General features: G+C 35.7%; 1 protein-coding gene across 2 annotated transcripts in view; it reads right to left on the reverse strand.

The window, feature by feature from the left end:
* LOC136840956 (leucine-rich repeat neuronal protein 3-like) overlaps nt 1–14,131 on the reverse strand; it is a 389,337-nt gene that overhangs the window by 224,838 nt on the left and 150,368 nt on the right. The window contains exon 1 of one of the 2 annotated variants that reach the window (XM_067107937.1): nt 4,456–5,105. The exons of the other annotated variant lie outside the window; for it this stretch is intronic. Within the exon in view, the coding sequence (XP_066964038.1) occupies nt 4,456–4,461 (6 nt within the window). The 5' untranslated portion in view covers nt 4,462–5,105. Of the gene's footprint in view, nt 1–4,455; nt 5,106–14,131 lie in introns of those variants that run through there. 2 annotated transcript variants of the gene reach the window in all.

Raw genomic sequence — 14,131 nt, forward strand, 5'->3', positions numbered from 1 at the left:
TATATATATATATATACATATGCATGTATGTACATACATATACATATGTATGTATGTACACACACTCAAACACACACGCATATATATATATATATATATATATATATATATATATATATATATATATATATATATATATGTTATACATATATACGGTATATTTATATATATACATATACATACAGACATACATACATACATATATATGTGTGTGTATGTGTGCCGTCTCCAAATTTAGTGATATACAAATACTCATGTAAACAGTGCAATGCTTTGTGGCCAGTACTTTATCTTGCAATATGATAATCTCTGTACAATTTATATTAATGTGGATAGGAAAGATAAACTCTCCTGTTTATCATGATTGAATGTAGCAGTCTGTGGAAATAATTTACTGTTTTTCCGTTGACGTTACTCTCTTTGAACGATTACAAAAATTATCTTCCACGTAACTTAAAATCTTGAAGGCGCTAAAGATATTCCCTTGCAACGCCTCGCGCGATCTCTCTTACCCACTTCTTTATTCTCTTCCAAACCTTCGCAGTGACCCTTCTAATCTGTTGTCTTCTCCTCTTCTGTGATTTACCTCTTCTGTCATCCTACCGTCACCCATTGTAGTTGCTAAAAAAATAACTGTACAAATTAACTACTTCCTTTCCTCAGTCACCTTTAATATCATCAATGTTCCATCTACCCACCTTCTATTTACCCCTTATGTTCCTGCCCCTGGTAGCCTTTCCTTTCGAGTTTCAATGTTTGCCAGGCGCTTACAAAGCTTTTCGCCATCTCTGCACTGGCACTAATTAACCAGCATTATCTGCAAGCATAATTACTCCACACACACCATCCATTACCCCCTTTTCGAATCCTTTTCACTTACGTCCCTTTTCCTTACACTAACTTCTATGAGTCCATTCATAAGAACATTAATTATCCATTGACACAACACACTTTAGTCTCATAATGATTTTGACATAAATCTAGTTAGTCTCATATTTCAGTCACAAAAGACATGAAGTGTTCAGATTTGGTATTCCTCCACTTCAACGCCAAATACACGAAGAACAATAACTTTCTACTTCTTACGGGGTTTCCTTTGGCCTGTTTTATCGCTCCTATTATCGTTATGAGTTATAACTGAAAATGCAGAAAATTTGAAATATATCAAATATCAATGCATTATTGCAATAATAGCTGAAACCGTGTAAACAAGCAGATTTAACTACCAGATAACTTCGAAGGCTTGCTAACACCATTGATGTGCGCATTAAAAAATTGAAATTGATAATATGTGAGATGATCCTGCATATTTTCATTTTACTAATCTCTCTCCCTTTCTTCTTTTTCTCTATATACACATACACATGCACCCATATATATATATATATATATATATATATATATATATATATATATATATATATATATATGTATATATATATAATTATATATATATATATATGTATATGTATATATATAATATATATTATATATATATATATATACATATGTATATGTTCACGCTTTAATAAGTATTGGAGCACGCTATTAAGAAGAATTATAGGAAAATTTTTCCAAATCGGTGTCGGGATTCTTGGATAATTGCCAAAACTCGTGCGCAGAATTATCTGTAATTGCATAACTACTAAATACACAATTATTTTGGATGCATTCATTCACCAGCAATCGGAAATACTACACGTCTGCAAAGGGTCCCAAACAGAAATTCTGGATATTAACAAGCGCTGTTAAACACAATCACTTGGAATTGTTAAGCCGGACAGTGTCGTAGGTGTTCTCTTCATTTCGAGGGAATTTCTGGCGGCCACTCGCCTGGAAAGCCCCTTCCTCGACCGGATAACTTTCGGGCTTACCTCAGGCTATCCAGAAATGGCGGCGGAAATAAAGTTTTTTAATTAACGTCCAAAAATAAATGGTGCCGCTGCTCATTTGAAGTCGTATTAGCGCTGCCTCGGAGAGGAAACAGAGATGTGGAGGAAAGGGTGGAAAAGGAAGAGAGAGAGAGAGAGAGGTGAGGGGGCGGCTGAGGTTGGGATGGGGGAGAGAGGTGTGTAGGGCGGAAAGGGATGGGGAGAGGGATGTCATATCTTTAGAGAGATCATTCTTATGCATTGCATGCGATAGAAGAAAAACAAATAAATAAAAAAACAGTCAGAAAAATCTATATCACGATTAGTGACGAATCAAAAGAAGGAATAGACAGACAAACAGCCAGAGAAAAGGCTGAAGTATTCAGAAAATAGCAAAATTAAAAAAAATAAGAATGCTTCCTTCAACCCCGTCGAGAATGGAATAAAAAAGAATAGATGTTGGAAAATAAAAGTCTTGACTAAAAGTATAAAAGAAAGCATATAAAAGAGGGGGAGAAGTGACAGAAGTCACCGAAAGAAGCGCAAATTTAAAGCTTGGATAAAGAAAGATTTCAAAACAAAATACGTAGATATAAAGAAGCGCAGAAGGGGAGAGGAATGCAAAAAGAAAATGAAACTTTATGACAAACTGCAGCGAAGGAAAAAGTAATTTCCAAATAAAATATCAGAGAGAGAGAGAGAGAGAGAGAGAGAGAGAGAGAGAACTATGAAAGATAATGGAAGTAATAACAATAAGATGAAGATCTACGACAGGAACTGAAGCATAAAGAAAAAAATTATTGCAATATAATTATTATAAAGAGGGGGACATAAAAAATTCAGGAGAGGAATATTAAAGATTTTTAAATGGAATCAGGAGTAATAAGGTGACACCTGAGGTCAGCAGCTAATGCTGTGTGTGTATATATATATATATATATATATATATATATATATATATATATATATATATATATATATATATATATATATATATATATGTATATATATATATATATATATATATATATATATATATATATATATATATATATATATAATTATATATATATATATATATATATATATATATATATATATATATATATATATATATATATATATATATTATATTATATATATATTATATATATATATGTGTATATATATATATATATATATATATATATATATATTAATAGGTATATTAAAATAATTTATTAATTTATATTAAAATAAGCATATGTTATCAGGAAAAGCAGGAGAGAAGATCTACAAAAGGAACATAAAATATTTAAACACAGATTTAAAACGAATGGGTATGAACTAAATGATCGTTCCAGTATACTTCAGAAAACTGAAGGAAAACACAAACTTGAAAGAAATATGATGTTTGATCAATTTACAGAACATATGGATAAAACAAACAGAGAACATATAAAAAGAAAATACATGAACTGAATAAGGTATAGGAACGTCAACGTCTTTTGAATACAACAACAAAAGTAACTTGAACTGGACAAACTGACGGAAGGAAAAAAATGCTTCGTAAAGATGGGTAACTTCCATGAAAAGTACGAAAGACCTTAATTAAAACCGCAAAAGTAAAGAGAGAGAGAGAGAGTGTGAGAGAGAGAGAGAGAGAAAGAGAGAGAGAGAGAGAAGAATGATGGGAAGATCGAATGGGGTAGGGCTGTTAGTGTCGGGGTAAGAGATATAAATGACGGGTCACCTTTAAGAGAGAGATAGAGAGAGAGAGAGAGCGAGAGAGAGATACTCCAATTATTGATACTATGGTCGCATTCTTTTCCATTACATTTTTTCATAACACGTACTCTCGTACTTCTTGTATTACCCACAGTTTTCGGCCCCTTTCTCGTTTTCTGGTAATGGGTGACTTATGGGAGGGTGAACTGAAATATTCTTCTGTTTGTCATTTACAGAGACATTGAATAAACAGTCTTCAATAAAATTGTTAAATATTAATATAATAAACTCCACATTGTCCACTTGATGATACTTTGGTAATCTGTTGCTTTGCGTATATCCATAAATATATTTAATATATATGCAGCTTACATGTAGCAAAGTGAAACCAAATTGGTTCAAAGAGTAAATAAAAGAAATTATTTTCCTTGAGATGCTGTAAGACTCGCCTGAGCTTAATTCTTTTCCGTAGTGTTGTTTAAGCAATCTAAATTTCTAGGATGCGCTCGTTGAAAATAAAGACGACTGGAATTTCTCATTAGAGGTGGATAATTGGCGCCAGGAGATTTACGCATTCATTAAATGTTTTTGTACAGATAATACTGCCAGAAAAAGGCTTTGAACTACTTTCCAAGACTCTGGAAATGTGTTGTGTAACGACGCAACATTGGCCTCAATAAAGCACGTGACGTCGAAAAAAAATGCCATGAATGTGATTAAAGTTTGTAGACACTTTTTCTTGAATGAAAGTTTTTATTTTCATGTATAAATATCTCATTTCGGTTGATACAAAAGCATGACAAGGATAAAAGCAAAGCCTGAGGCCTACACTGCACTACGAGATGGATCGAATTATAATAAGTCTAATATGTCTTACCTTCATGGCAACTAATAATTAATGCCCGTCCGTGCCAGTCACGTCTAAGGTCACCACGTTTTTTCTGCCTGCGTGAAAACTCCAAACTGGAAGCAACGAAAAACTTATCCTCGAAGACCCCTGGTAACCTTCGGTACCCGGGACACTTGAATAACAAAAAACTTTTTCCTTCGTCACCACTTATCTGCAGTCTCTCCAAGACACTTTGAACTGCGAAAATAAATTCACTCCCCTCCTTTTTATTTTTCAAAGAAAGACACCAAATCGGCGGAATGGAAAGGGAAAGGGTACTGGACGAGTGCGGGACAGCGAGAGGAGGAAGGGCTGGAGAAACACATCGGCACTGTGTCACGAGTGGGAGTCAACTCCAAACTCTCTGGAAGTCTCCCCCGTGACTGCTCGTTCAGTCTGCCCGGAGGGAGGAAAGGGAGAGTGCGCGTTCGCACCCCTGTCCCTCTTCTCCAATTTCTCCCTCCTCTTACCCTCCTTATCTTTCTTTTTGAGTTTTTCTTTCTAAATAATTTAATCTCTTCGCTTTCATGCTACAGCTTGAGCAATACTTAGAAATCAGGATTAAATTTCAATAACTGATATGCTTTAATCACAATGCCATGTTAGATTTGGTTAACCGTAGAAATATTTCGTAACTGATTGTGACATAAGAAAGAGCCGTGACCAACGGCTATGTTTATCGCTATCAGAACTGCTAATATAATCTTATCAGTTGGGCTAATGTCTTTATCACCTGCGTCGTGCATGAGTCAGTAGCCTTAATTTTGAATGACCTCTTAAAGTGAATCATGTTTTCTCAGAATTGTTTCATTTCCTATATTTTTAGGAATATATTTATTTCATTCATGTGACTGATCTCATAGTTGAAGAAATCCAAAGTAGCAGAGAGAGAGAGAGAGAGAGAGAGAGAGAGAGAGAGAGAGAGTGGGATTATCTTAATTCATACGCTATCTCATCGACTGACTGTCGTTATCACCAGTATTCCAAACCTTACCGAAAATAACCTCCAACGCATCTGAATAGATTTAGCGTTCATTTTAGAGTTTTAATGTTATTAATCAAATCAATGGATGGTTCCCATCCGTTGAATAAAATGTCTTTGATGTCACGTCAGAGCTTGAAATTAAATTTGTGGAAGATTTGATCTGCATTCGAAACCGTCCCCCAACCCTTCGCTTCTCTCTCTCTCTCTCTCTCTCTCTCTCTCTCTCTCTCTCTCTCTCTGCCAATTTTTCGCCGAAGCATTGCAATAATCCTAATGAGATAGTTTGCACCAGAAAACTGCGCATTCCGGAAGATTCACCTCCGCCATTTTTGTCAGCATTATGGATATATTTCATTTCTAGATATCGTTAGTTTACGGCAGGGAATAAAAGGCGGACTGACCCGTATTGGCAGTGCTCCATAATCATGACAAAATGCAGCCTTCCAAAGACAACGTCCTTCGCTATTCCCGTATTATATTTTGGTTCCAGTTTTTAAAGTTTTAGGACAAACTGATGACGGACAAAATGTAAAAAGACAAACTGTTGACATTAAAGAGACAGTAAACATCACGTATTCAACTCTCAAGACATATAGTAAGTAATTTCGACTCTATGGAACTGTCTCCCACTGTGGCATCTTGACTGTCACAGTTCACCCACTTAACATATTTAAACAAAGTTTATTAGACAAATGCCCGAATATCCTACCAGACAAGACAAGACGCAATACCGCCTGTCAATTGAGCGACCCTCATGCAGGGCGCAATTTCATCTCCAACCGGCATGTTGCATTCACCTTCGAAGTCAGATCGAACATCATTGCTACCAAATGACTGCAACAAATAATGTCTGAGTCCACAAAGGGGAGAGCCTCGACGAGGTAGTCCTCTACCTCCAGAGGGGCAGAATCGATGTATGAGTAATCTACAGGTAATTTCTCTCTCTCTCTCTCTCTCTCTCTCTCTCTCTCTCTCTCTCTCTCTCTCTCTCTCTCTCTCTCTCTCTCTCCCGTGCGGAAGGCTTTGTGGTGGCTGTCGTACTGGATTTTGACTCAAGTATGTTTGACTCAAGTCAAATATTGTATTATAAGTGTCCCAGTTGAACAATGCATAATCTGGGAATAGAAATATTTTTTCATAAAATTGTCATATTCTTAAATACACATTTACACCATTTATTCCCTGAACATAGGTTATGGAATACCACACACTGATAAATAAGTAACTTTTAGAGCCATTCTTAAAGCAACTTCTTTATTATACTCGCACATTAGAGCAGGAGCCCAGAGTGTTTATTCCGAGTTTTGAACGCAAAAGGTTTGACCCCCTAGATAAATAGTGCCTACCCTCAACATCTCAAAAATGTATTGCAGCCGGATCAGAACTCTGGCTTTTGCATCAAAAATGAACCCTAAAAACTGAAAAAAAAAAATTTTGTCAGAGTGAAAAACATATGCTTGAAACTTTTCCTAAACCTTCCTTGGAGTCCCCTGAACACAGAATGAGCAATGCCAGCAATGTCAAGGCTGGCTTTATGTCCGCCAGCAGCTTCCAAAGGGGGGTTCAAATTCACGTTTATTCCGAGTAAGGAACATATGCCTAAAACTTTCATAAAAACCTTCCTTGGGACCCCATGAACTCAGGATGACCATTGCCAGCAAATTTCTCTCTGGCTTTCCACCCGCCAGCAACTCCTAAATCTACCAAAGGTTCAAATTCACTTTTATTCAGAGTTAAGAACACAAGGCTTAAATATTGCTATAAACCTTCTTTCGGGCCTTATGAACTCAGAATGACCAATGCCAGCAAATTTATCTCTGGCTTTCCACCCGCCAGTGACTCCTAAATCCATCAGAGGTTCAGTTAAAAATTTTTCAGAGTTAAGAACACAAAGCTGAAATTGTGGAAAAAGTATTCCTCGTGAACTCAGTTTAATTTCTCATAATTATTTCATGATATAATTGCATTACAAAATGTAACATATATCATAATAGCTAACTGTAATCTCAGAAAAATACGCGCACTTTTTTTACTGGAAAAAAAGAAAATGTCCATTTAATTATATGGGTAAACATTAATTGCTGTGCAATGCTGTCAAAATATAACTGCTCTGAATGTGAGACATACCATGCTGCGATGCTGTCAAAAAATAACTGCGCTGAAAATCACATAGACAGGAAAAAAAATGTAGCTTCTGTTTATGTTACTCATCATCAGTATCGCTGTCGTCACTCTAGGCGTCTTCCGACAGCTCCTCATCTTCAGTCCCAAAACTATCTGAGTGAGCTGATATATCTGACGTACTGTTCAGTGTGGAGAGGCACTCTGCAGGAACGGAACTGCCAGAAAACCATTTGGGTTGAGATCCACTAGCCAACCAGCCAAAATCACAAGGATTCCAGCCACAAGTTGGAATGGGTATGTCCGCCCTTCTCCACATCCTGGCAACATAGTTTGCACGCTTGATATGCAGTGAAGCTGTCTTTTCACAAGGAGGGAGGGAGGGAAGCACAGTTAAGTTTTTTCACATTTTTGGGAGATGCTGCTCTCCCTCTACAGTACAGTCGGTTACCTTCAGGAAAGCTTTATATAAACCGACATTCATTGATGTTATTACATACCTGAATATCCATACATACTTATGGCAGATGAACTCTGTGACTCCCTCAGTGTCCACCTCATCTGATGCTAGGGTCCGAAGATGTCTGATGGCATTCAAGTCTTCCTCTAACATCCTGAAGGGCTTAATCTTTCCTTTCCGGAAGCAAGCGGAGGTAAAATCACTGCTAGTTAAGGCATGAAAACCAAGAAGGGCATCTGTTAGACCATCATGTTTATTTTCCAGTTCTTCAGCCATCTGAGACACATCAGGGAACCTACGATGGTTAGCAGATCCAAAATCTAAAATCACCTTTTCTCCAAGCTCATATCATCCCAGTAAACCAAGAAGGATCACAAGTACATCTGTGTCGGATGATCTGACAATTATATTCCCTTCTAGGATATTTGATACATGGAAGGCAATAAGGGTGTCTGCCTCTTCATGTTCAGCTTGCAGATGATCTGGCTTTATCACCTGGAGTATATTGCTTTCATCATTCTTAAGCATAATGCATTTTCCTCCATGTGATATGTATACTGCTTTCTGTCTAATTACAGACCCATAACAGGGCTTGACACATTCTGTCATCATAAAGTGGGAAAATTCTTCCTTGAAGTAAGTGTTTTTCAGGAGTGTGGCTCCACTCTGACCCTGGGCTTGGTCAGAGCCTGTGATGACAAACTTTTGGTGAATGCTTCCTCGAAGCTCTCTCTCGTAATCTTTGATGGAAGGAGACTAGTACTGGTCAAAGATGATATGGACTTCCTCTCCATGGAAAGAGCAGGTCTTTACCAGTAAATCTCGCACCATTGTCCCATACGAGGCTCTGGTGTGTTGTAGCAGGGTCTCGTGTAGGATGATGCCACCATCAAGTACTGTCACTCTGATGTTTGGGAGAGTAGTGGAGTCCAGGACTACATTTTGATAATTATCCAACACCTTTGTAAGTGCAGCTTCGTCAGTTTTCAAAATGATGCCATCAGTGTGTGCCAGTGCCAGTGGGACAGTGGTAATTGGGAAGCTTAGCAAATGACAAAGATTGACATTCTTGTTTGTTCTTGCTGAAATGGTGAGAATCCTGCCAAAGACATCCAGTACTCCCTCTGCTTTATTTACATCCTTAATGGTTCGTGAAGGCTTGACATTTTCTGCTGCAAAGTTCATCACCCTCATTCTCGGTACACGTTTTAAGAACCGTGTCTCAACCGAACATTCAGCCTCAAATAGCTGTCTCATTTGCTTTCCGCTGTTTAGGGTCCCTAAAAGATACTCCCTCATAGCATCTTGTGCTGCCTTTCCTGAGGATAAGTTATAGAGTTCTGAACTAGACGCAATGGTAAAAGGATTGCATGTGTTTTTCATTCCTTCTATGAGAATGTTGATATTTTTGTTGTCCTGTTTCACTCTCAAGAGCTGAGTTTGCTTTGCTGGATGTTCTCCTGAATGGCGGGAAACAACTCGCGCTAGTGCCACAATTCCGCAAACTCAACTTTCACATAATTATAATACATCAAGAACTTGTCTTTCATATATATAGTCATAGCAGTATAACTGTTTTGGATAAGAATCTGCTCGAGTTATTTCACATGAAAATAATATTACTTTTCATACTACCTTTGGCATATCACTGCAACGCACACAGCCACCTGAGTGAGGTCTCCCGCTCACAAAGTACCCAAATATCCTCTACTTAGTATCAGTTTTATTACCTCTAATGACTAATTTGCCTTACCATTGCTTACACTTTACACTATTTACAAATATCCGTACAATTGAATGGCTAGACTGTGCAAAGCATACCCAGAAGCATGCGTAAACCAAATCAATTTCTTTATACACACAAAACTGTAGAGCTACATCACGGTGGCACATATAATTATTTTCCTGGGCGATAAATGCTCGGTGCGATCATTTATAGGTTACGTTCACGTAAATATGTATGCTAAATACATTCCTGCTGTATACTATGAAGTAATAATGGCAAAAGCTTATCTATCTTACAGTGAAAACATCTGTAGCTTAGGCGTCCAGTACACGACATCAAGCTTCACGGCATCAGCTGATAGTTTACTTCCTGACCCTGCTGCCAGACGACAACTCAGCACTCATAGAGAACGTTTTTGGTTACATCTGGATTTGTATCAATATGCACCATTTTTTCCTCCTTTTAGTCATGATACATTCCAAATACAATGTTAAAAGGGAATAATTTCTACTTCATTCATATTTTTACACTGCTGTCACATAATTGTACTGCATGCCTCCTTTGAAGCTTGCTGGCGGGTGGAAAGCCAGAGAGAAATTTGCTGGCAATGGTCATTCTGAGTTCATGGGGTCCCAAGGAAGGTTTTTATGGAAGTTTTAGGCATGTGTTCCTTACTCGGAATAAACGTGAATTTGAGCTCCCCTTTGGAAGCTGCTGGCGGACATAAAGCCAGCCTTGACATTACTGGCATTGCTCATTCTGTGTTAAGGGGACTCCAAGGAAGGTTTAGGAAAAGTTTCAAGCATGTTTTTCACTCGACAAAAAATATTTTTTTCAGTTTTTAGGGTTCATTATTGGTGCAAAAGCCAGAGTTCTGATCCGGCAGCAATACATTTTTGAGATGTTGAGGTTAGGCACTACTTATCTAGGGGGTCAAACCTTTTGTGTTCAAAACTCGGAATAAACACTCTGGCTGCCGGTCTACATGTTTTTATCAACGACCGACTGGAGAGGAAACCATAACCATTTACAAATCTTGGGTACAGTTAAATAGATATATAAATAAACACACACACACACACACACACACACACACACACACACACATATATATATATATATATATATATATATATATATATATATATATATATATATATATATATATATATATACATACATATATATATTCATATGTATATACATATATACATACACACACACACACACACACACATATATATATATATATATATATATATATATATATATATATATATATATATATATATATATATATATATATATATATATATATATATATATATATATATATATATATATATATATATATATATATATATATATATATATATATAATCTCCTCAGCCCAGTCCTTATTGCTGTTTTCAATATTAAAGGGGTTGTGAACACTCATGAAACGGCTCATTGCGTAAATTGTCTTGGCAGCTGTTTTACGGACGGATGCCCTTCCTGACTCAACACTCCCTATTTACCCGGCCTTCAGAAAGATTACACACACACACACACACACACACACACACACACATATATATATATATATATATATATATATATATATATATATATATATATATATATATATATATATATATATATATGTATGTATATATAGTATGTGTAAATATTTCTATGGATGCATGTACGCATTACCTGGAAGTTGCCCTATTAGTAAGTTTTTTGATTGTGATGAGGAACTTTTTCAAATTCCATGAGCCATTCAGTATGAAACTATAAATTTTAATTCACCTCGAAGATATAAATCAGTCGGGATAAAGAGAGTGAATTATTAAAAACCATGATCTGAAAGTCAAATGAAATATGTCTCCGAGCATTTCTCTTGGTGATTCAAATTTCTAGATATGGAAGTGATTTTTAGTTTTCTGTAAAAGAAAACTATTGTGTAGGCTTTGTCTGTCCGCCAACACTTTATTCTGTTCGCCTCAGATCTTAACAACTAGTGAGGCTAGAGGTCTGCAAATTGGTATGTTGATCATCCACCCTCCAATCATCAAACATACCAAATTGCAACCCTCTATAGCATCAGTAGCTTTTATTTTATTTAAGGTTAAAGTTAGCCATAATCGTGCTTCTGGCAACGATATAGGATAGGCCACCACCTGGCCGTGGTTAAAGTTTCATGGGCCGCGGCTCATACAGCATTATATCGAGACCACAAAAAGACACATCTATTTTCGGTGGCCTTGATTATAGGCTGTAGCGGCTGTACAGTAAACTCGATTGCGCCTAAGAAACTTCTGCGCAATTTTTCCTTGTTACATTTATTCTTACATTCAACATTACATGAACTAATATAGTTTATTTAGTTAGCATCAACATCTTCGTCTTCTATAGGTTTTTTTTTTTTATTTTGTAACTCCAGGAAAACTGGAATGCTTCAGCGAAAGGAAATGACGACCACCTCAAAATCTGCTTCGGTGAAGTTGCCGAGTGCATCGTCTTCATATTCTGAAGTTTCTTGGCCTTCCTTCACACTTTTGGAAACTCCATCTCCTGGAAATTAGTTTTCACTTTGTTTTGGTGTCCTAACAGCACTGGCTTTTGAAGTTTCTCACTTAAGACACGCGACGGTTCCCTACGTTTTCCAAAGATTTTCTATAATTCAGGAATTGTGTGGGGAAGGAAAACTAGTCTGTAGCGAACTTCACTGGATGCCCTAATCTTGTATCCATAAGTTATAAGTTCTTTGTATGTAACAGAGAGTCTAAATGTAATTTAACGGCCATTTAACTATCACCCAATCATAAAAAGAAGTTGCTGAGCAATGTATTGGGAGTGATATAAAGACGGTGTATTTACAAATTTTATAAAAATTGTCGCAATTTTAAACGGCACAAGTGCACTAAGAACAAATACATACTTATATAAATGCATACATACATACATACATATATATATATATGTATATATATATATATGTGTGTATATATATATATATAAACATATATATATGTTTGTGTGTCTGTTGAAGTACAATTCACTTATTCATAATAATGTTCAGGAACTCGAATGGGATCTCTTATATGGTAACAATATACATACATATATATATATATATATATATATATATATATATATATATATATATATATATATATATATATGTATATATATATACTGTTCATGTATATGTATGTATATTATTGAACATATAAAAGTTCCCATTCGAGTTCCTGAACATTGTTATGAATAACTGATTTGTACTTCAACAAACAAACGCTCTGTTTGTTTCCTAAGAATCCGACAGTTAAGGGCCAATCAATAGACCGCTTCCCTACATCTGGACGAATTATTGTTTGGCAGGCTATATATACCGCTGCTCCAATCTCGGATGCTCTGACAATCTTCTTTAAGATACGGAATTGTTAAATTAAAATTATTAATATTTGTTAGGTATACTCGCCGATGACTTTCTCGAGTTCTGCTGGCAGATTTTGTCGACATGTTTTTCTCTTTAAGTGGAGATTTATATAATATAATATATATATATATATATATATATGTATATGAAATTTTTTATCACACCGTGATTTACTGTATATACAATCATGAAGCTATAAATATCGCTTAATATCAAATTCACGCTACCTCGGGAATACCTCCGATGGAGAATTATCACCGAAGAGGAATTTATGAGTGATAAATGGATTGGTACTGCCGGGTCACGAACCCTCGACACAGAACATACCCAGCAACTCCAATCGACGTTACCACTCTTGTGACCCGGCAGTACCAATCCATTTATCACTTATAAATTCCCCTTCGGTGATAATTCTCCATCGGAGATATTCCCGAGGTAGCGTGAATTTGATATTAAGCGACATTTGTAGCTTCACGATTATATATGTATATATATATATATTTAAAATATATGTATATGACTATAAAATATTTTATGTTAAAACAGAATTCCATCTAATAAAGGAAGCCCATAAAAACACCAAAAAGGTAGAAATTACAGCGTTATATTTCGAAGACAACTGTCTTCCTAAACGGAAGACATTCATCTTCGAAATATAATGCTATAATTTCTACCCTTTCGGTGTTTTTATGGGCTTTTTTATTAGATATATATATATATATATATATATATATATATATATATATATATATATATATATATATATATATATATATATATATATATATATATGTATATATATACATATATATGTATATATACATATATATATGTATATATTATATATATGTGTGTGCGTGTGCTTATATGTGTGAGTGTGTGTCGGTGTATAATCTTAATGTTTGACATAAATAAGTGTCCTGAAATCAAAATCACCTTGCAAGAACA

The sequence above is a fragment of the Macrobrachium rosenbergii genome, chromosome 8 (genome assembly GCF_040412425.1).
Source record: "Macrobrachium rosenbergii isolate ZJJX-2024 chromosome 8, ASM4041242v1, whole genome shotgun sequence".
Taxonomy (NCBI): Eukaryota; Metazoa; Arthropoda; class Malacostraca; order Decapoda; family Palaemonidae; genus Macrobrachium; species Macrobrachium rosenbergii.